Source organism: Ruditapes philippinarum, unplaced genomic scaffold (genome assembly GCF_026571515.1).
Source record: "Ruditapes philippinarum isolate M1 unplaced genomic scaffold, ASM2657151v2 ctg6488_1_1_1_1, whole genome shotgun sequence".
NCBI lineage: Eukaryota > Metazoa > Mollusca > Bivalvia > Venerida > Veneridae > Ruditapes > Ruditapes philippinarum.
Window position 1 is genome coordinate 101,658 of NW_026860030.1, and position 23,670 is coordinate 125,327.

At 34.1% G+C, this 23,670-nt stretch overlaps 1 protein-coding gene and 1 long non-coding RNA gene across 2 annotated transcripts; both read right to left on the reverse strand.

Moving 5' to 3' along the window:
• Positions 1-10,732: 10,732 nt before the first annotated feature.
• On the reverse strand, positions 10,733-12,655 carry LOC132758642 (uncharacterized). Its single transcript, XR_009629609.1, has 3 exons — positions 12,490-12,655; positions 12,060-12,128; positions 10,733-11,640 (listed from the first exon to the last, which is right to left on the reverse strand). It is a non-coding gene; the product is annotated as an uncharacterized LOC132758642 (long non-coding RNA).
• A 209-nt stretch (positions 12,656-12,864) lies between these two features.
• Positions 12,865-19,653, reverse strand: LOC132758646 (uncharacterized). The gene is made up of 4 exons (XM_060750334.1): positions 17,997-19,653; positions 17,640-17,763; positions 13,693-13,819; positions 12,865-13,124 (listed from the first exon to the last, which is right to left on the reverse strand). Exons 1-4 carry the CDS (start codon positions 19,472-19,474, stop codon positions 12,865-12,867), a joined length of 1,989 nt encoding a protein of 662 aa, XP_060606317.1. The 5' UTR covers positions 19,475-19,653.
• Between the last annotated feature and the right edge of the window lie 4,017 nt (positions 19,654-23,670).

Sequence of the window (23,670 nt, forward strand, 5' to 3'; positions counted from 1 at the left end):
AATTTTTAAACTATATCGTAAACACAAAAAAAAGCTTTTTTAGACTTGTGTGTGTGACTGGTCACATCAATTTTTACAGCACGTCTTGAGTTGAACATTAAGAAAGTAGCGTTTAACAGCATGTACTCCTTTGTAAATGCACATTTTCAGCTTTTTCATGTTAGTTGTCCACGGCTTTGAGCAAATCAATTTGCATGAAAACTGAAAATTAAGTAAAGAACAAAAATATCTTACTAAGAACTGCAGATTTCAGTTTCAGTGACCCAAATGACATCTTTCCTTTGGCTCCCGTCCAATTGTAATGCACTGCAAGGCTGTTGTGAAGGGCTTCCTTCATGATTCGCTTAGCCATCATTTTTGACTGAAGATCCACCAATACTAGAAAATAGCTGACCTGCAAGAAAGCAATTGCAATATGTATTCATAAAATAGGATTTTTACAGTGCTATGTGGGGCACTAAGTAATTTATTTTGTTGGTTGCAGCACGATTTTTTTTTTTTTGGGGGGGGGGGGGCAAAACTGTGAAAAACTTTCCCTCTAATTAAATTTACTTGAACTCTAAAGTAATCTAGCATCAGTAAAAAAGAATCAATAACTTAAACAAACAAATCACAGTGTTTGGGAGAAAAAGCACCAAAGAATAAAAACAAACTGTCACAGTTTTTTGTAAAGTCAAATATCTCAATTATTGCTTGAGATATTCAATTGAAACTTACAATACTTATTTATAGTAACAAGGTACATCAGATTGACAAGTTGGATAACTCTACCTACAATATTGACAGAATTATACCCCTTTTTAGCTCACCTGAGCATGCTCAGGGTGAGCTTTTAGGATTGATGATTGTCCGTCGTCCGTCGTCCGTCCGTCCGTCGTCCGTTCACATTTAGTTGTTAACACTCTAGCGGTCACATTTTTGCCTCAATCATCATCAAACTTGGTCAGGATGCTTATCTAGTTGATAGCTCGGATGAGTTCGAACATGGGTCATCTCGGATGAGAAACTAGGTCACAAGAGCTAAAAATAGAAAAACCTTGTTAACACTCTAGAGGTCACATTTTTGCCTCAATCATCATCAAACTTGGTCAGGATGTTTGTCTAGGTGATAGCTCGGATGAGTTCGAACATGGGTCATCTCGGATGAAAAAGTAGGTCACCGGAGCTAAAAATAGAAAAACCTTGTTAACACTCTAGCGGTCACATTTTTGCATCAATCATCATCAAACTTGGTCAAGATGCTTGTCTAGGTGATAGCTCGGATGAGTTCGAACATGGGTCATCTCGGATGAAAAAGTAGGTCACCGGAGCTAAAAATAGAAAAACCTTGTTAACACTCTAGTGGTCACATTTTTGCATCAATCATCATCAAACTTGGTCAGGATGCTTATCTAGTTGATAGCTCGGATGAGTTCGAACATGGGTCATCTCGGATGAAAAAGTAGGTCACCGGAGCTAAAAATAGAAAAACCTTGTTAACACTCTAGCGGTCACATTTTTGCATCAATCATCATCAAACTTGGTCAAGATGCTTGTCTAGGTGATAGCTCGGATGAGTTCGAACATGGGTCATCTCGGATGAAAAAGTAGGTCACCGGAGCTAAAAATAGAAAAACCTTGTTAACACTCTAGCGGTCACATTTTTGCATCAATCATCATCAAACTTGGTCAAGATGCTTGTCTAGGTGATAGCTCGGATGAGTTCGAACATGGGTCATCTCGGATGAAAAAGTAGGTCACCGGAGCTAAAAATAGAAAAACCTTGTTAACACTCTAGCGGTCACATTTTTGCATCAATCATCATCAAACTTGGTCAGGATGCTTATCTAGTTGATAGCTCAGATGAGTGTGAACATGGGTCATCTCGGATGAAAAAGTAGGTCACCGGAGCTAAAAATAGAAAAAACCTTGTTAACACTCTAGTGGTCACATTTTTGCATCAATCATCATCAAACTTGATCAAGATGCTTGTCTAGGTGATAGCTCGGATGAGTTCGAACATGGGTCATCTCGGATGAAAAACTAGGTCACAGGAGCTAAAAATAGAAAAACCTTGTTAACACTCTAGTGGTCACAATTTTGACTCAATTGTCATCAAACTTGGTCAGGAAACTTGTCTAGGTCATTGCTGGGAAGAAATTGAACATGGGTCATCTCGGATGAAAAAGTAGGTCACCGGAGCTAAAAATAGAAAAATCTTGTTAACACTCTAGTGGCTACTGTTGTGATCCAAATATTCTGTTAATTGGTCTGAAAGTTTGTTTTGATGATTTCTAAGTCAAGTTCGAACATTGGTCATCTTGGATGAAAAAAACTAGGTCACACCGCCCAAATATGGAAAAAACCTTGTTAACATTCTAGTGGTCACATTTTCGACTCAATTATCATCAAACTTGGTCAGGATGCTTGTATAGGTAATTGCTTGGATGAGTTCGAAATCGCATGTGGAACTAGGTCACCGGAGCTAAAAATAGAAAAATCTTGTTAACACTCTAGTTGCTACTGTTTTGATCCAAGTATCCTTGAAATTGGTCTAAAAGTTTGTTTTGATGATTTCTAGGTCAAGTTTGAATATGTGTCACCTGGGTAAAAAACTAGGTCGCACTGCTCAAATATGGATAATCCTTGTTAACACTGTAGTGGTCACATTTTTAGCTCGACTTTTCTATGAAAAGGGGAGCTATCCTACTCGCCCCGGCGTCGGCGTCGGCGTTGGCGTCACACCTTGGTTAAGTTTTTCGTACCACCCCACTTTATTTCAGAAGTATTACAAGTATGGCTTTGAAACTTACCATACTTGTTCACCATCATAACCTCCATCTACAGACAAGAGTACATAACTCTGTCAAGGTTTTTGACAGAATTATGGCCCTTTTTTGACTTAGAAAGTGTATTGAGCTTGGTTAAGTTTTTTGTACCACCTCACTTTATTTCAAAACCATTGGAGGTATTGCTTTGAAACTGACCATACTTGTTTACCATCACGACCTTCATCAACAGACAAGAGGACATAACTCTGTCAAGGTTTTTGACAGAATTATGCCCCTTTTTGACTTAGAAAATACATTGAATATGGGTAAAATCCACTTATTGCCTTAACCCTTTGAGATATTGCTTTGAAACTTTTAATGCTATTTCACATCATTACCCCCATCTGTACGCAAGAGAAGGTAACTCTGTCAAGGATTTGTTTTAAAAATTAAGGCCTTTTATCGACTTAGAATCTTGGTTAAGTTTTTAGTACCAGTCCACTTTTTGACTGAACTGTTTGAGATATTAATTTGAAAGTTGGAATACTTGTTTACAATCATGATTCCCAAACATGTCCAGGAGAAGGTAATTCTGTCAAAGATTTTATTTGAATTATGGCCCTTAACTGTCAATGTTTTGTATTATAGGCAAGCACTAAAAAACTTAAAAAATCTAAAAAAATTCATTCCTATCCACTGAACCTGCAGTGTTCAAGGGTATCACACAATTCAGTAAAATAATTCTTCACTAAATATCTTAATGCTCATGGCCATTGTTCACTTTAAAAATACAGAGATTCTTGTATTGCCTTTTACTGCAAAAACTTTTTTTATTGGCAAGCAATAAAAAAGTCGAGCGCGCTGTCTTACGGACAGCTCTTGTTGACTCACCTGTCATGAGACTTGGTCAGAATGCTTGTCTAGGTAATTGTTTGGATGAGTTTGATAAATCAGGTGAGCGATCTAGGGCCATCATGGCCCTCTTGTTAACTTATAAATTTTGGTTAAAGTTTTTTGTAAAGACAAATATCTCAATTATTGTTTGAGATATTCAATTGAAACTTACAATACTTATTTATAGGAATAAGGAACATCAGATTGACAAGTTGGATAACTCTGCCTACAATATTGACAGAATTATGCCCCTTTTTAACTTAGAAATTTTGGTTAAAGTTTTTGTAAAGTCAAATATCTCAATTATTGCTTGAGATATTCAATTGAAACTTACAATACTTATTTATAGTAACAAGGAACATCAGATTGACCAGTTGGATAACTCTGCCTACAATATTGACAGAATTATACCCTTTGAAACTTAGAAATTTTGGTTAAAGTTTTTTTGTAAAGTCAAATATCTCAATTATTGCTTGAGATATTCAATTGAAATTTACAATACTTTTTTATAGTAACAATGTACATCATTTTGCAAAATTGCATAACTTTGTCTGCAATATTTGCAGAATTATTTGCCCCTTTGAAACTTAGAGATTTTGGTTAAAGGTTAAAGGTCTTCAAAGATATTTACTTGAAACTTTACACATGTACTTAGGGTCATAATTTGTATGTCACTGACCAAGTTCCATAACTCTATCTTGCATTAAGGCTGATTCATATCCCCTTTTCTACTTAGTCTCTTGGTTAATGTTTACATGCAAGTTTTACATATCTCAATAACTATTAAAGATATTTATTTAAAACTTCACATATACATTTAGGGTCAGAATTGTAGGTCACTGACAAAGATCCATAATTCTATCTTGCATTTAGGCTGATTTTTCTTCCCTTTTTCAACTTAAAAAAATCATGGTAAAATTTGGCTTGTAAGCTGTTATCTCCATAACTACTGAAGGGTTTGTGCCTTTTTTGGGACAATTTTATGAATTCATAATAAAAAAGCAGTGATTTACTTGATAAAACATCTTAATAACAAGCCTTTGTACCTTTTCTGTCAATTTTATGTATTCATAGGTAATTAGTATTATTATACTCAATAAAACACCCTTGTGACATTACCTTCCAAATAGTCAAGCCAATACTGTATAATTAGACTCTCTCTAAGGCCTATAAGGCCTATAACATGAATTTATAAAATAAAATTAGCCCTTTTGTGAACTTAGAAAATTTAACATTATCAAGGCTCTTTTACTATCAAGCACTTAGAGTAGTCGAGCGTGCTGTCCTACCGACAGCTCTTGTTAATGATTGTGATTTATCATGCTAATTCTCTAAATGTTGGGGTACAGGTAACAGCCTTATTTACAAAAGCATCACTGCAGCAATAGAAGTCAGTTCTTTAAAATATAATTATTTTTGATGTTGTGAAGACTTACAAGAATGCTTATCAAATAGTCAATGATATAGTCACAGAGAAAAAGAACTGTTATTTTACGGGTGTTTTAACAACTGTACAGCATAAAGTTTGTTGTTTGTTCTTTTAAAGTAGAATTGCTGTAATGAGTACCATAGTGAATCTAAATTAGCTTAGCGGTTGTTCAAACTATCGTTTAGTTACTAATGTTACACTTACGTGTAAGCGTTAAATCATCAGCGTCAACGCTTGCTAACGCTGTCAACGTTAGTGGGTTTTTGGAAGCTGTGTCGACATAAGTGTTAGTTAACGCTGATGTAACGCTTAAAAGTTAGCGTTAGTATCAACGGTAAGCTAACTTGACGAAGCATATTTTACAATTCAAAATTATTTTAATGCTTTTGCTGTCATGAGGTCAATGTGATAAATATTCATTTAAGTGAAAGCCTAGTAGAATCTACAAATGTACATTATGTACGTTAAAAAAATCACTCAGTAAACAATCTATGAACACACTACACAGCTCCTGCATAGAAACAATCAATAACTGCATTGGTATCGTAAAAGGTGCAAATTAACTTTGCCTTTTCTTATTTTGCATCCATCATATGCCATATTACATGATATTCAGAAAATTTTGATTTTCCAATCTTGAAAAATAAACAAAAATAAAGTTGTTGACTAAATACCAAAAAGGAACTAACTTCCTAAATAGCGAAAAGTTAATTACAGCAGAAGACCTCTACAACAGTACTGAGTAGGCAGTTAAAATTGAAATAAAGATATGTTGAGTTGATAGACTTAGTCTGGTTCCCAGCTTCTATTGTAAACAAATAGAAGTCTGGCATTGACGAATTAATGGCCGACGCGATGATAGCTGTAAGTTAACCAAATATTTTTAAAAAGTGGTTCATCGGGATATTATTGAATTTTTAATCGATATGTATGTATAAAATTCTTAAAAATAACGTTTATTTTCGTGGAACATTTTCACATGTTATTTTTTTTAAACTTCAATAAGTTGAGTACTTTTCGGACAAATACTAAGATTGTGATATTTCGGATATGAAATCATAAGTTTTCTTGTAAAATGATTTTGTTTTGTATTGTGATCAATACGAATTATTAACTTGATTTGTTTGAGCCATTCCTACCCAGCTCACTAGCGGATCCAGGGTGGGGGGCACACCCGGCGCACGCCCCCCCCCCCTAATGGCCGCAGACTTATGATTTTTTATGCCCAAAAACGCTAATTTTTCTCAATTTTTCCTCGCTCGCGCATCATTTTAAGCTTTATTATCCCCCGCCGAAAATTTTCGGCGGAGGATATAGAAATAGTCTCCGTCCGTCCGTCCTTCCGTCCATCCGTCCGTCCGTCCTTCCGTCCGACATTTTTGTCCGGAGCATATCTCTAAAAGTATTTGAGGTATCAACTTGAAACTTCATAGGTGGATAGACCTCATTGAGGAGGAGTGCAGTGCACAAGAATGATAACTCTACCTTGCATGATTTTTGAGTTATTGCCCTTTGTTATTTTTCAAAATTGATTTTTGTCCAGAGCATAACTCCAAAAGCCTATGAGATATTAACATGAAACTTCATAGGTGCATAGATCTCACTCAGGAGGTGTGCAGTGCACAAGAATGATAACTCTACCTTTCATAATTTATGAGTTATTGCCCTTTGTTATTTTTCATACCTAATTTTTCACCTGAGTGGAGCGTAACTCAAAAAGTGTTTGAGATATCAACATGAAATGTCATAGGTGGATAGATCTTATTGAGGAGGAATGTTGTGCGCAAGAATGATAACTCTTCCCTATACAATTTTTGAGTTATTGCCCTTTGTTTTTTATCATGCTATTTTGTCCAGAGCTTATCTCAAAAAGTATTTGAGGTATCAACTTGAAACTTCAAAGGTGGATGGATCTCATTGAGGAGGAGTGCAGTGCTTAAGAATGATAACTCTACCCTGCATTATTTTTGAGTTATTGCCCTTTGTTATTTTTCAAAATTGATTTTTGTCCAGAGCATAACTCCAAAAGCCTATGAGATATTAACATGAAACTTCATAGGTGCATAGATCTCACTCAGGAGGTGTGCAGTGCACAAGAATGATAACTCTACCTTTCATAATTTTTGAGTTATTGCCCTTTGTTCTTTTTCATATTTAATTTTTCAATTCAATTTTTTTCTCAAAAAGTATTTGAGGTATCAACTTGAAACTTCATAGGTGGATAGATTTTACTGAGGAGGGATGCAGCACACAAGAATGATAACCTACCCTGCATTATTTTTCAGTAATTGCCCTTTGTTATTTTCAGCCATCAGTATTCACATAGGTTTCAAATCTGTAATCACTATAGCCATCAGTTTTCATTACCAAAAGACCTCTTAAAATGGAATTATTCCGCTCTACTACATATACATTCTGCCAATGAGCAAACACATTCGGCGGGGGATGGCCATGTTGACATGGCTCTTGTTATAATAGAAATGTGGCCCAAACGGCACCAAAACACGCTTAAAATAACTTACTGCAATACTGTCAACTTTTAACACTTTCAATGATTTACCTAAGGCCAAATCCTGGATCCGCCACTGCACCTCACACACATTTATGAACATAGAAATGGATATTAATTTTAATTCAATAGAAGCTGATTGTTAGTATTTATACATGTATAGAATGTGGTACCCCCACCAATCTAATTAAAAATGACCTGGCTTTTTTATGTTTATAATAAAAGTGTCATGTCTTTTTTCTGTTTTCAGGATATAAGTAGCCCATGGGTTAAACCAACATAAAAATTGATGTTGTCCCCAACAATTCTAAATTTCTTTCCATTTACAATGGAATCAATTAATTCACAATTAAAATGTCCTGCTATCTGATCCATTGTGTATAACATGCCTGAATGGCTCAGTGTCACGCCCAAAGGTTGAAGTCTGTCATACACCTACAAATATATATGAGAAATATTGCATTTCCATTTGTGATTGCGTTAAATAATTCCACTTAAATGTGTTTGGAAATCTAAAAACAAACAAAAGAAAATCTAAAAATATTTTTTTCTTTATTTACTTTTCCCATTAATTTCATACTAGACATTATATTTATATTATATAAATATGTATATACAAACACTTAAAAGCTATCTAAATGAACATTTTGACTAAGGGCTGTTCCAGGGAAAACGGCATCCCCAGGGGGGGGGGGTGGAACGGAAATCAATTAAAATTCGGTGGGAGGGGGTGTTTCCTGGAATTTCCATATGGACTGTACCAAAAAAAGATAAAATTGTATTGTGGTAACCTCATTTTTAAGTTCCGTTCCACCCCAACACTTTTTCCTGGAACAGCCCTAAGTAATATTTGCAATTGGTGACAATGTAAACGGACAGTTTTGATAAAGTGTTGTGTCCTTTAAAGATGACCACAGTACTTTCAGTACAGTTATTCTTTTTTTGGTCATTGACAAAATCATTTATGAACATAAATAGGGGCCTTGTTCATATTACAGAATCATCAATAGAAAAAAAACAGTAATAAAAAGATAAAAAATATAGATATTTTACCATGCAACCACAGGGTTCGTACAGTCTTAAAAAGTGCTTAAATTTGAGTCCCTTTCTTAAAAAGTGCTTAAAAATGTAAAAAAGTGCTTAAAAGTCCTTGAATTTGATTACTCTCTTGAAAAGTGCTTAAAAAGTGCTTAAATTTGCTGAAAATGTGCTTGAAAATGATTGAATGACATAAGTGTCGATAAAAATCAACAGTTAACAAAATAAAAAAAAATATACAATTTAGTATCAGAATCAATTAAATGTTTGCTCAAAGTAACAGTAAGTGGACAAATTGCAGTTGTTTCGAACTAATCTTTATCTGTTGTGCCCTTTGTAGTTCTTCTATAACATCCTTAAAATTGTGGCCAGAAAATGCGTATTCAACAAAAATTGGTGAAAAAACTATCCTTATTAGATTGAAGATTGTTGATTTACGTGCAACAAATGTGCTTGAAAAATGGGAAAAAGTGCTTAAAAGTGCTTAAAAAGTCCTTGAATTTTGGCATTGGATGTCTGTATGTAATTTACCAAATAATACTACTTTAGTTCAGAACAAGAGCCGGTCGAACCGGGTAATGCTCCCCGAGTAGGTATCGGACACAGAAGTAGTTTGTCAAAAATAGTTGTTAAATCTGACTGCAAACAACCAAGTTATGGGCCAGACATGATTTTGCTGCAAGGTCATGCTGTGACCTTGACCTTCAACTAAGCGTCCCAAATTTTCACGTGCGATGTTCCATCTCCAAATCTGCTGGACTGTTAGTATCGGGTTTACCCCCTGTATTTACAAACAACCCGTACAGACTGGAAAATGCCTGACTCTCGCTTAACAATGCAAATTGCTGACAAAGCAAACGGAGAATCTCTAAAGCATACTTCAATCTTGTATTGTGTCCTTTAAGATGACCATCAGTATTTTCAGTACAGCCAGTAGCCTGTCTCGTCTGGGTATTTGACAGCCTCATTCAATTCCATGAATAGAACGCCTACTTGAAGCACAAGGTTTGCGTAGTCAGATGCAGTGTCACAATTATGATGTTCCATGTGGATGCTGTGACCTTGACCTTCAAGGTAGCGACCCAAATAATGCGTGCATCACGTCGTCTTAATATGGTGATCATTTCTGTGAAATATTTTCGAAATCCAACTTTAAATAACGAAGTTATGGGCCGGACATGATTTTGCTGCAACATTGACCTTCAATTCAGTGACCCAAATGTTGCGCCACATGTCGTCTTAATATGGTGACCATTTCTGTGGAATAATTTTAAAATCCAACATTAAATAACTATGTTATGGGCCGGACACGATTTTGATGTAAGGTCATGCTGTGACCTTGACCTTTAATGTAGCAGCCCAAATGTTGCGCGCGACACGTCGTCTTAATATGGTGATCATTTCTGTGAAATAATTTTAAAATCCAACTTTAAATAACAAAGTTATGGGCCGGACACGATTTTGCTGCAAGGTCATGCTGTGACCTTGAACGTCAAGGTAGCGATCCAAACGTTGCTTGCTACACGTCGTCTTAATATGGTGATCATTTCTGTGGAATAGTTTTAAAATCCGACTTCAAATAACAAAGTTATGGGCCGGACACGAATTCGGGACGTACGGACGAACTGACTGACTGACTGACGGACGGACTGACTGACTGACGGACGGACCAACATTTTGGGTTTAAGAGTCTATGGATAATGTGACTTCATTCAATTAGGTTTTATGCGTCTTCAAAAAGTTTTCTAACATTTCAGTTTTATTTGTTGACTTATGTCCGTATTTAATCTCTTTATAGAACATACATGTTTAACAAGAACTGTAAATAAGAGTTTGATGGTCTAGTTGGTAGAAAACTTAACAAGAGACAAACAATTCCTTTTGTTTGTCTGGATTACATGCATTTCTCTATACATTTTTGTTCATATCTCAGTACTAGGTCTAATCTTAATGGCTTTCTTGGACAACTAAGCAGTCATTACTAATTTCTCAACAGGTAACCATAATCTGTCAGTAAATGGCCTTAGTGAAATTCAGTTATGGCAACAGACATGTATTATGTTGATATTTCATCACGATTTCTGCATGTTATACAAGTTATTTGAATAGGTAAATTTTTAAGAAATTTTACATGGTTATAAATACTATGAAGGGTTAATGATGCACAATGTCACATAATGAAACAAAACAAAACAGAGTGCCTCCTTTATAACTTTATTCATAAGATGGAGAAAAATAACTGTTGATGAACAAAACAATATTTGCAATGAAAAATAAATGTTTTAGGTAGCCTATATTTGTTCTAACAAGTCCTTAACAGGCTAAAGAAATAAAGAACACTAGATGAAAATGGCTTCAGATCAATGAATAAATAAGGGTAAACAAAAAAATCTGAGGAACAAGGTTGAATTATGGTTACAAAATTCAGATTTACAATGTCAATGTACCATGCACACATTCCATGGTAATACTCTTTCTCCCATTATAATAACTCTATGCTTTTCCTAAATTAATAGGCTAACAGAAGTGTACTATCTTATTTAACTAGTCATTTAAAAAAAGAAACACTGTGTTAAGCTTACTGACCTATATGTAATTTCCATGAAAATCCAACAATAAGTATTTAAGATTACAACAATATTCTAAAGGACAAATTCTTATGGCAATATGAACAATGTTTAATTAAACTCAGTGGTTTTACTTATGGTTCATATTGCTGATCTTCTTGATAATTAGGTGATTTGCCTTCTCCAAATCTCACCACCCTTTTCCTGACTCATTTTTTTTTGCTTTTAAACAAGCAGGTCCGCGAGGAGTTATTCCACTGTCAAGGTAGGTTTTAAAATAAGTCCTTAACTCTTCAACTTCAGTATCAGTCCATCTCTGACGAGCTGTCATCTTTTTCCTTTTTTTTTTTTTCTGGTGCATGTACTTTATCTTCTTCTTCATCTGAGGAAATAGCACTGAAGTTTCTTTTTCCTGACTGTTTGTCTTGAGTACAGTCAGATTCTTCATGTATACTGTAAACAGTTGATACAAGAATCTTTAAAAATTACAATCATATTGATCTAGTCAATGTTACATCAATTTTGGTACATATTTACCCTAACTTTAACATCCTTCTAATCAAATAAGCCACTATGTATTGTTTGAAATGACAGCATGTCGAGTTTGTATTATGATTTTCATGAAGCAATGCCACAACATGCACTTGGCCTGATTTTTATGCAGACTAGTTAGTTATGTTGTGTCCTTAATAATCTATTTTGTTAAAGATACAGTCCTCAGAAATATTTCATTGAGAAAAAAAACCATAAGAGAAGCTGCAAGTCAAGCAACATCAAAGTCATCTAGTAATCACCCAGTATCATCAAGCATTTCGAGGTGTAAAAATACATTTACCAATTTACTTCTTGACAGCACAACATAATATACTTACCCATCAACAGAGTCTAAAGTCTCACAACTCTTCTTCCTTCCTGCTGCTCATCTGCCCCATACACAATATCTGAGACATAAATACATGCTTGTATTATTCTTAAATTAGTGGCAATATGTCAAAATATTAAATAATACCCTGCAGATAAATCCAACCAACTGTAACTTAATCTGCAATTAATATGAACATGCTACAAAATTAATATACTAGAATAAAAAAATTTAATGTCAATTCCAAGGACTGCATTATGTGCACTGTTCACTGTCAATATTATAAAAAGAATTAACTAGTTATAAAATGTGATTTCTGAATCAGCACTGAGATACAAACGACCTTAGACTTAATGTCAGAAATATTGAGCTAAGCTGGCAAGCAAATATACCCAGTACCAAGAAAATTTATATATAAAACATGTAAAAGACAGCTGTACCTTTCAAATCAATATCCTCTAATGACTGCCCCTTGAACTGCCCGGTTAAATTCAAGTCTTGCACCATCATTAGTTTGGTAACATAGACTCTCTCAAACAAACCAGGCATTTGCCTGTATGCTTCTCTGTGGACAGGTTTTGTATGGCCAAGGTGACGACACAGCCAGTCCATCTGGAACTTATCAAGATTCATCATCTGGAAGAAATTGGATTGCAAACTTATAAATAGGGGTCATGACAAAAACTGCTTCAAACATTAACCCCTTAACAAAGATTAAGGGTTGATGCACATGGCCATGTTTTGAGCTCAATGAATCATTTAAAACAGTATAAACATTCTGACAAAGTTTCATAAGAATGAAAATGTCATAGACCTCAACAGACTGAAGGTTTATGATGCTGCCAAGACAATTTCTTCTTCATTTTAGCAATGTCATATTTCTCAAAATTGCGGCTTCTAATGAGCTCTACATTTTTCCATATAGGTATCAATTCATTTAACTGCTGAAACAAACCTGTGACAAGGTAGCAGTATATTTTCTCATGGCCACACTTGTTATTTCGCTGGGGCGATTTCAGCTGGCACGAATCGCATGCAATCTTCAAGCTGTCATATGCTCTAATGTACTTGAGAGCTGAAAGGAAATGTACCCATTAAGTGTATTACGCAGAACATCGTAAAAGATTTTATAAAAAGCATAAAAATAAAAAAAAATCATAAAAAATAGGATACTTTGACAAAGATACACAGCATATAAATATTGTGTGATAAAGAAATACAACAGGTGAAAGAGTGCCAAATATTTACATTACATGTACAGGCAAGGTCAATATTACAACTTTGTTTACATATTTGCAACAGAAATTGTAGTGAAATTAAATGTTCCAGAATGTATTAATATGCAAACAAATGGTAAAAACATTCAATTTTAGTTAGTTCGATATTCACAACTTTTTCAAATGTTATTACATGTATTAACAGAAATATAAACATCGACAATTTATGCTTTTTTATCTGAAACCTTGGTATTAGTTGCATACTGATGACATGTATACAACTTCAGCTATAATAGATCATTTCTTTAACAGATGACAATCAACTTTGAAAATTATGAGCACTAATATAAAAATGGTTGTAAGTATTTTAAGAAGACATGTATTTGATCATTATGTCTTATAAAACTTTATTTTTCAATTGCTCACCAGTATTTGGAAACAAGTACTTGTTGCTTTCACTTATTCCAGCTGCTTTTCTGGTCATCTTCGATGCAATGAAGTCTAATGGACCCTTCACATCTTGGGGTACAATAACAGGTACAGGTCTTCCACCCTTAAAAAGTAAGGTTTACTTGTAGACAGATTTTATAAGACTACTTATGGACAGGTTTTAAGAGACTAAATAATGACAAGTTTAAGAGACTAATTAATGACAAGTTTAAGAGACTAATTAAGGACAGGTTTAAAGAAACTAATAAATTATGGACAGGTTTTTAGATACTAATTATGGACAGGTTTTAAGGTCCCCCTGGGCTCCTTGCCATTGGTTCTTGTTGCTGGGTCATGTGGGGGTTGCGTGAATTGAGCGCCGCCTTTCCTTGTTGATCTTGTTTATCATATTTTAAGAGACTAATTATGGACAGACTTAAAGAGACTAATTATGGACAGGTTTAAGAGACTAATTATGGACAGGTTTAAAGAGACTAATTATGGACAGGTTTAAGAGACTACTTATGGACAGGTTTTAAGAGACTAATTATGGACAGGTTTTAAGAGACTAATTATGGACAGGCTTAAAGAGACTAATTATGGACAGGTTTAAGAGACTAATTATGGACAGGTTTAAAGAGACTAATTATGGACAGGTTTAAGAGACTACTTATGGACAGGTTTAAGAGACTAATTATGGACAGGTTTTAAGAAACTAATTAATTATGGATAGGGTTTAAGATACTAATTATGGACATGTTTTTAAGAGACTAATTTTGGACAGGTTTTAAGAGACTAATTCAGGACATGTTTTATGAGACTTAATCATGGACAGGTTTAAGAGACTAATTATGGACAGGTTTTAGGAGACTAATTCAGGACAGGTTTTAAGAGACTAATTATGGACAAGTTTAAGAGACTTATAGACAGGTCTTAAGAGACTAATTATGAACAGTTATACTAGACTATATATATTCCTAGTTGTCGTTTTGTCCAAGTCTTTAGACGGTCCATCCATTTATAACAAAGTTATAGTGAATTATCGCCCCATTAAAGCAAAAAGGTACCAAGTGACATTTTCATGTTTTCGAGAAAATCGCGTTTAAAGATTGGAAGTTCCATATCAAATCAGGTTTTTACAATCTAGCAGAGCAACTTCACATATATTTAGATGATAATTAAATGTACATGCTCAAAAAGTTGGAAAGCTTATATATTACTAATAAGTGATAATTAATCAATTAAAGGAAATGGTTCCTTTTTGCACTAATAAATATTTTGACCGACAAATGCAAGAAGGTACCATATGATCGCTTGGCCCCTTTTTGCATTGTATGATTTTAAACATTTCCTGTAAAATATATCACAATAAGGTACCTTATGGCAGTTGGCACCTTTTTGTCCCAACAATATTAACAAAAATCATCATTTGGATACAGTTTTTTTTAAACAATATTGCAAATAATAATCTGAAATTATTGTGTTTTCAGTAAATATCACACTGCATGTTTTGAAAGTCTTCCTGTGTGATCAATCTTAATGCCTATGTCAAAATGTCTAACAATATTTGTTATTCAAAATCAGAATCATTCTCATGTGATTCCATCGTAACATAACCCTTTTCTTTCTTGTTTGTTGGTTAAGTGGCATAATAATTATGGAACTATTTTGTGATTATTTCTTTTGTACAAAAAGTAACCATGTCATATTTTTTAATTAAAACTTGCGGTTTTGTATCATAACTTCATATCTTTACTTCCTTTCTGTCTAGATTCTGTATTCTGAACTTCTATCCATAAAATCTACAGCATTAAAGCTGTAAATTACAAATATTGACTTTGGGTTTTCCTTTGGTACCTGTATCAATTTCACCTGTAGCTAGTTTACTCTGTCTCCTTCAATGGGTGTTTTGAGACTTGGACACTGTTTTTACATGAAGTCTTTGTATGGCTGTGTTTTTCTGGCCAGTGATATAAGAGAACACAACTGAATGGTACATTATTATACAGGCATTATTTTCTTTTCCCCTTCAAAAGTCAAAGTATCACTCCATCTGACAGTGACCACATACAAGAAATTTGTGGATGATCAATCTTAAATTTGGATTTTATGATAATATAAAAGAAGAGACGCAGCTACGAATCAATTTCTGTTTTGTCCCCTGTATGAATCTGAAAAAAAAAAATTTAACTTATTTGACATTACCACTCTGGCAAATAGAAAATAGAAAAGGGTTTTTAAACTTTTTATTTAGCAGGAAGGTATTTCACATGCCCCTCTTTGCAGTTAGTTTTATCCCATACATGACATACAACAGTTTTGCCTCCTAAGAAATATACTGTCAAGTTGTGTAGCAACAGAGTTTCCTTGAATAGTAAAGCTCACTCACTAATGAACAAGGGGCTGTTCCGACGGCCTTGAGATCAAAACATGCAACATGAACGCATGTGTGACTTTTGCTCCAGCTTTATTTTTAGCCTTTTCTTCTTGTGCATTTTCCTTCTGTTTTTTTATATTCAATATATTTTTCATTGACCGTGCCATCTAGTGTGCCTACTGCCTTCTTCTATTATACATTGTACATAATGAACATTGGTCTTTCTTGGGTTTGTAAAATGATGGTGTGTAATTTTCACAAAATATCTTCCTATACATATGTTACTTAACATTTATTTCTTTCTTTTCACAGTTTCCACATCTTTTAATGTTTCAGTCATGGGATAAGTATTGTTTCTTTCAGTTTTTTTCTTGTATAATTACTCTTTATGCTGTTTCATCAATTCTAGTTTATTTGCAGATGTATGCTTCCCTGTCATGTTTCTCCTTCCAAATACCTCATGTTCCTTGTTGAGTATAGTGCATTGCTTTTCTTTTTACGTCCAATGTAAAGAAGTCATTTATATCACTATCATTATCTTCACTCTGTTATCATTCCTCAATTTAAAACAGAAACAATACTCTGGGAAACATTGTTATATTTGATGTCCTTATCAACATCTAGATGTGTATTCATTAAAAAGCTAAAAGGTACCAAGCAAACAATTTGTAATATAAAATAATCTTTAGGGTTGTAAATTCTGTGTGTGCAGAAAGGGACCATGTGACACATGGTTCCTTTTTGCATTAAAATAAGTGCTCACAACTTATAGTCATTCAATGCAAAAAGGTACTATGTGACGCTTGGTACCTTTTTGCTCAAACTGGTAAGCATATGGTACCTTTTTGCATTACTAAATGGAAAAATATTGACATTGTACCTTTTTACATAACCTTATATGTCGATAAGTAAACATGATACTACAGAGATATTTCTACAGGTTAAAGATAACATTAAAATATAATGAAAAATGTTAAAAAGTCATTTTTGGCCAAAATGTCGCTTGGTACCTTTTTGCTTTAATGGGGCGTTATAGTTTAATTCAATAATTTGACCTTGATGGTCAAGGTCATACATAGGCCATGGTCAAACTTGGAGAAAGAAAAATGTCGATTTTGCCTTAAGTGTTTTTTTTGTCCAAGTATCAATCAAATCTGTCCATTATTAACAAAGTTATCACCATTTTAGCTAAATTCAAGGTCATATAAAGGTAAAGGTCAAATTCAGTTTGTTCTTCTAGGTCTTGACACAAGCATTGTGAAGTCTGTAGACAATCCATCTATAAATAACAATGTTATAGAAAACTATAGCAAAAATCAAGCAAAATACAATAATTTGAAGACCTTGAAGTTCAAGGTCACTTATGAGCCCGGGATTTGACCTTGAAGGGCATTGTTTTTGTCTACTTATGCAGCTGTATTAATGTTCAGTTGAGTGGAGATTTTTGGCCATTTAGGCAATAGGCCAATTAATTTTCATCGGTAATTCACTTCGATCACAAGATCTAAAAGCTCATCACCAGAATTTCTCAGGAAAGCAAATAATATTTAAAGATATGAAAATTTACCTTTCCTCGAACTGTCATCAACTCTTGAGACTTTAGCAAGTATGTCTCCACTTTTGTTAGATCAGCTGCCACAGATTCGTCAATGTCAGACAGGTCTTTTCTTCTGGCTGCATAACTCTGAAGACTGAGATGTGATAGAAAATATATTATTTCAAGCTACTGAAACACTTCAAGCGCAAGTCAAAATAACATTGATATAAGGTGACAATTGTTGGATGTTAACGTATCCTTTTATTTAATCTTTTGCAAAAAAAATATTATCTTAAGTTCACCTATTAGAAAAAAGGAAAGCTATCTGAACACAAATTTTTAAGCTTACTATATGTAATAAATGTACTTGCTTATTGAATCACTTACCTAATTACTTCAAGTTCTCCTGAACGCCTTTTGTTATACATCATCAAGCGTGTTTGACACAGAGCATTAATTTTCATGTAATTGTCTGGGATCAGTTCCATAGACTCTAATTGTGACACAAGATATTTAGTCAACTTTTCAATGTCATCAGGTGAAGGCAAGTCTTTGCTTTCTATGTACTTTCTCTTCTGCAGGATAGTCCTGGCAATCTTTGTTACTCTTTCACTCCATTCTAAATTCATTAGCTCCAGGAACGATTTACAATCAGAGACTTCTCTGCCTTCTTGGTTTGTTTTCATCAGAAAGGCATACTTCATATTGACCAATCGTTTCAGATCGTACTTCAATTTTATAGCATTACTGGGTGCTTTCAGTTCACTCATGTCATCCATATCTGGCAATGAAACTTGAAGGGAAGCATCAACAATCTTGTCAAAACAACCTGGTTTCAGAAACTCCCAGAGTGCAGTTTCTGTGTCATCATTATTTTGTTCAGTTACATTTCCTTCCTCATACTCCTTCATTTTTCTCAACTCAAGCAACATTTTTGCTACAAGTCGCATATGCTGACTGGCATAGTATTTTCTCTTTTCAACATTGTCAACATTTCGTCTCAACCAACTTTCTCCAAGCATTAGTATGAGTTTGTCATTTATAACAACATGTCGAACAGTATCTCTCTTCATTGCTGGCAAGACCTCTTCTCTCATGACCTTGCTGGTTTTTGAAGATATAAATCCAGCCATGACTTGGGATTTCAAGACACAGTTGCCTACACTCTCTTTTATTTCATCCTCAGAGCTTCCTTTCAAACACTGGTGAATGTGCTTCTTTAAACCATTAAGTTGGAGCCATTCCCTACAATGGGGACAAGGCCCATATTGTTGAACATCCAAGTAGTTGTTCGTTGGTCGACGGGCAATGAGAAACTCACCCTCTTTCATCTCCACTACTTTTTGATTATTTTTATCATCTCCTAGCTTTCTTATTGTACTGAAATCTGGGTTCGTCATTTTCATTATGTTTCGCACAGCATCTATGTTTCTGTGAGTTTTCATGTGTGTGCTTATGTGTTGTACAAATCTAGAGCAATAAAAACAACAGTGGTAATTGTTATATATTCTTTCAGTAGTTTTTTTCCGCATCTGTTGACTTTGCTTTCCGGACAATTTCATGTGCTTTCGCATGTAAATTTTTCTTAAATTCACATCTCTGATAATTTTGTCCTCATCTAACCTTTTCAGTTCTAAATCGCTTACATTTTCCAGGGGAACAGTAGCATCATTTCCAATGCCTTGAACATAACAATTACTATCAAGTGAATCTGCTGATTCAGTAACTCTCTTGTACATATTCTTGGCCGCAGCAGTTTTCTTCTGGATGTCTGGAACAGAGCAGCAACCAAGGCAATCTGCTGATTCATTAACATTTTCAAACAAAATCTTGGTTTCAACATGTTTCTTCAGATACTTTGACATGTCTGGTGCTGGACAAAACTCTTCGTCTGAATCAATGTCTGAAGGCAAGACATAATCTTCATCTTTATCATCATCATAGCTGAAGTCAGACTCTGAAAAAAAAACATGAGTAACTGTCAGAACGTATGGATTTCAATATAAGTGACTTTATATTGATGCATTTGAATTTGCATACAGGGCATAACTTAAGACCATCATGACAATAATGATTAAATAATAGTCAGTTTTCTAAAATGATCATATTCATATCCTTCATTGTGTTGTATGTCTGCTAACAAAACACCAAGTTTACAAGTATAATGTTAACAAATCTGAAGCATATACATCTATCACGGTAGGGAATCACGTGACTTTTACGGTTACGCGTACAGACAATATGGCGGCCTAAAAACCTCGCTTCACATGTGTTTTTAAGGTAATTCTTTATTATATCCCTTTTACTTACATACGAGATCTGTTGCAGCCTACGCAGAATAAAGAATTGTTGCCGCCTATACCTTAGTTTCCACTCCTGTGCTCATAGATTTTACAAACACTCAAAAATTCAACAGAAATTTTCAATGTGAACAATTATATTTCGGGTAACATTCACGCAAAATTTGTATTTTTTATGAATTTGATTAAACTACGTCGAGTTAGCAATGAAAAAAATGTTCATAGAGAATTTCTTATATTTGAAAATGTAAATATTAAGCATGTTAATGTTGACTGGTCATTTTCTATTCCAAAACATGAGAGAAAAATGATTTTGGTAACTCCCACGCATACTTTTATTGTTGATAACTCCCACGCAATATTTTATGGGCAGGCAATATCTATGCAGTTATAGCCTAGATATTGATTGAACAAAATCATGATTGATGCATTTAGCCTTAAACGTTCAAAGAATTTTGAATAATATTAAAAATACCGCCAAAAGGTCCTGGATAGAATAAAGCCCCTATGGATAGCAGAATACATACTCACGTGAATATATTAAATGAAGTTTCGATATTATGATGAATTAATCACAGAAATTAAAATAAAGTCTCAAATATAAGAAGGAGATCGATTTCAGTATAAGCCACAATAACAGTTGTCATTTTTCATAGTTTGCAGATATGGGCGGTTCCAGTTCGGGTATTGTTGTGGATGATGTTGGCAACATTTGTCTTAATGACCACATAAACTGGCTACTCGGCACAGGACTTTGTAAATGTTGTGACAAATCGAAACGTGACAGGTATGGCATTTTATGTTATTCGTTATATTAAGATTTTAAAGACATTCAAGTCATTTTATCACTTAGTCTTTTATGAAACCAACTTTTTTCAAATTAGTGTCTGTATTTATCATTATTATGTTGTGTTTTTTTTAATCTAAAGCATAAAAGAAAACAACCTAAAGTATATGAGAATGGGTCTTTTATTTTTACAAACTAGGTAAAAAATCTAGAAAGACTTATGTTTGAATGTCATCTTAATATTGACAGTAAAACCTGTAACGTTTCCGATTTGCTGGACTATATATATGTTTTACCACAACATTTATAAGGTCCTGTGCCGTGTAGACTTTTTATGTGGTCAATATTTGAGACCTATCCGCGAATGAAATGTTTCCCACATTTATCACAAACGATATCCGAGATGGAACCTTCCATAACTGCAAAATATGAAAAAATGACAACTGTAATTTTACTAATAAAAACAGAAATACACAACCTCATTCTAATATTTTTAGACTTTTGTATCAAAACGCGACCTAATTGAATGTTTTGGGTTTGGTAGGCCTTACGCGAAGTTATTGATGTCCTTGGCAATCAATTTATGATTTTACAAGCCATGCCTTTTTGAAATTTATTTATCATATTATTGTAACCTATAAGCAGATGAAGTGTTGTTCGCCCCATATAATTTACGCCCCAAGACGATTCGTCAATTTAGCTGTATTAATTTTATATCTTAGTGATAGTAAAATTAAATGTGAATTAGATTGAAAAATACATTAAATCCATGGCATTTTCAAAATAAATATTGATTAAACTGTTTGTGGTTAAATAATGAAGTTGAGTGTTAAATTTTAAGTTTAATTGCCGTGAATATATAGGGAATAATAAGTTTATTTTATATTCTAGATCCTGGTCCTGGCTGAAATTTAAAGTATTACAGCTGTAGCTTCTATACCATAAATTTAACATGGAAAGGACTGTTCTTGGGAAAATGCTGACGTAACTGATGGGAGCAGTTTTTCTTACCAATCATAGGTCAGACTTAACCCTTTCCCCCATGAGCATATTGTGAAAAATGGCCATTTTTCACTGAAAAGCCTCCTCTTACAAGTTCAAACTGCTATGAAACTATGAAAAATGCTAATCAAACTTGGCACAAATGTTGACTGGGCCATTGCTTTTGTAACGACATGCTCAGTCTTAAATTTCCTGTAACCATGGCAACGAGGTGTAAAGGGCTAACAAAAAATGATGAAAAACTTTTGAATCACCTTAATTCTAGTTTTTACATGTTAACATGTGGTCTTTTACCTAATTTTGGTGAAAAAATGTTGTTTTGTAACATTTATAATTTTTTAAGTTAACCCTTTCACCCATGCGCATATTGTGAAAAATGGCCATTTTCACTGAAAAGCCCCCTCTTTCAAGTAAAATTTCCTGTTACCATGGCAACGAGGGGACATCTCAAAATTGCCAAAAATCACTATTTTGCCTCGATTTTTTCCATCAAAATTTACTTCAGAGTGCAGTAACTTCTCAAGGGATTGAGATAGAGTCAAAGGCTTTTCAGCGTTGGTTACACCTTACCTTATGATCGACCTGGGGTCATTTTAAAGCCTCTCACAAGTCCAAAATTTCTTTGCGATGAGGGGACTCCGCCCCCCTTCAAACCCCCCCCCCCAAAAAAAAAAGAAGGGGGCACATCCCACTTCTGTCAACCCCCTGAAGTATCTTTTGGACAGGGGGCGGCGCCGAAAAAGTGCTCACTTTTTTACAACATTTCTCAAACGAAAACATGTGTTTGGGGAAAAATAGGACATTTTCTCACTATTTCAGGCCTAAAAAAGGGGGGTCGAAAGTGCGTTGTTTCGCGTATATATGAGGTTAAGGGTTAAATAGCTTCTTTTTAAAAAGTTTTTTGTTGTTTTTGTACATAATTTACTGTCAATATGAAACTTCAGCTGTATCTTAATTTCTATATATGCTGTTTTATTATGTAAATCTTAGAAGATATAAGCATTTTAAGATAAAACAAATCACTAAGTTGATTAATTATATATAATTTGAGATTGACCAAGTCAATTTTAACATGTAACTTTCTTATTTTATTTGCAGAAGCAGTAGAAGTATTCAAACACCATCATGACACACTTTAGACATACCAAGAGAGCTCTAGAAGAAAGAAACTAGTGGGTAGATTGGAACAGATTGTAGCTTAATTGTTAAACTAAAAGGACTTCTTAAATCGTTTTGGAATTTTTAGCTACACTTGAACTGTAGTTTTAAAATAAAATAGCTGAAGTATTTAATAGTGTCTCTTGATTTTTTTTTTGTTAAACTCTGTTACGTACAGTACTTTGCTTTATATTTATATTAAAGTATGTTGAAATGACATTGAAACTTCAACGTTGTTGCCAACGTTGAAACTTCAACGTTTTTTAAACTTTCAAATTCGAACATAAATCTAACGTTATCTAAACGTTGAAATCTGATCATACTTCCAACGTTGTTCAACGTTTGATGTGCCTGCTGGGTTACTTCTATCAAGGGAACTATTTGCGGTATTTTTAATATTATTCAAAATTCTATGAAAGTTTGATGCTAAATGCATCAATCATAATTTTTTTCAATCAATATCTAGGATATAACCTGCATAGATATTGCCTGCACATAAAATATTGCGTGGGAGTTAACAACAATAAAAGTATGCGTGGGAGTTACCAAAATCATTTTTCTCTCGTGTAATGGAATAGAAAATGAGCAGTAAACATTTAACATGCCTGTCTGTACGCGTAACCGTAAAAGTCACGTGATTCCCTACCGTGAATATTGTATCTGTAAATACTGTTATGCTCTTCATCTTTGGAGGAAATAAAAGTATCTATCTATCTATCTATCTTTATTATACACGTTAAAATTGACTTGGTCAATCTCAAATTATATATAATTAATCAACTTAGTGATTTGTTTTATCTTAAAATGCTTATCT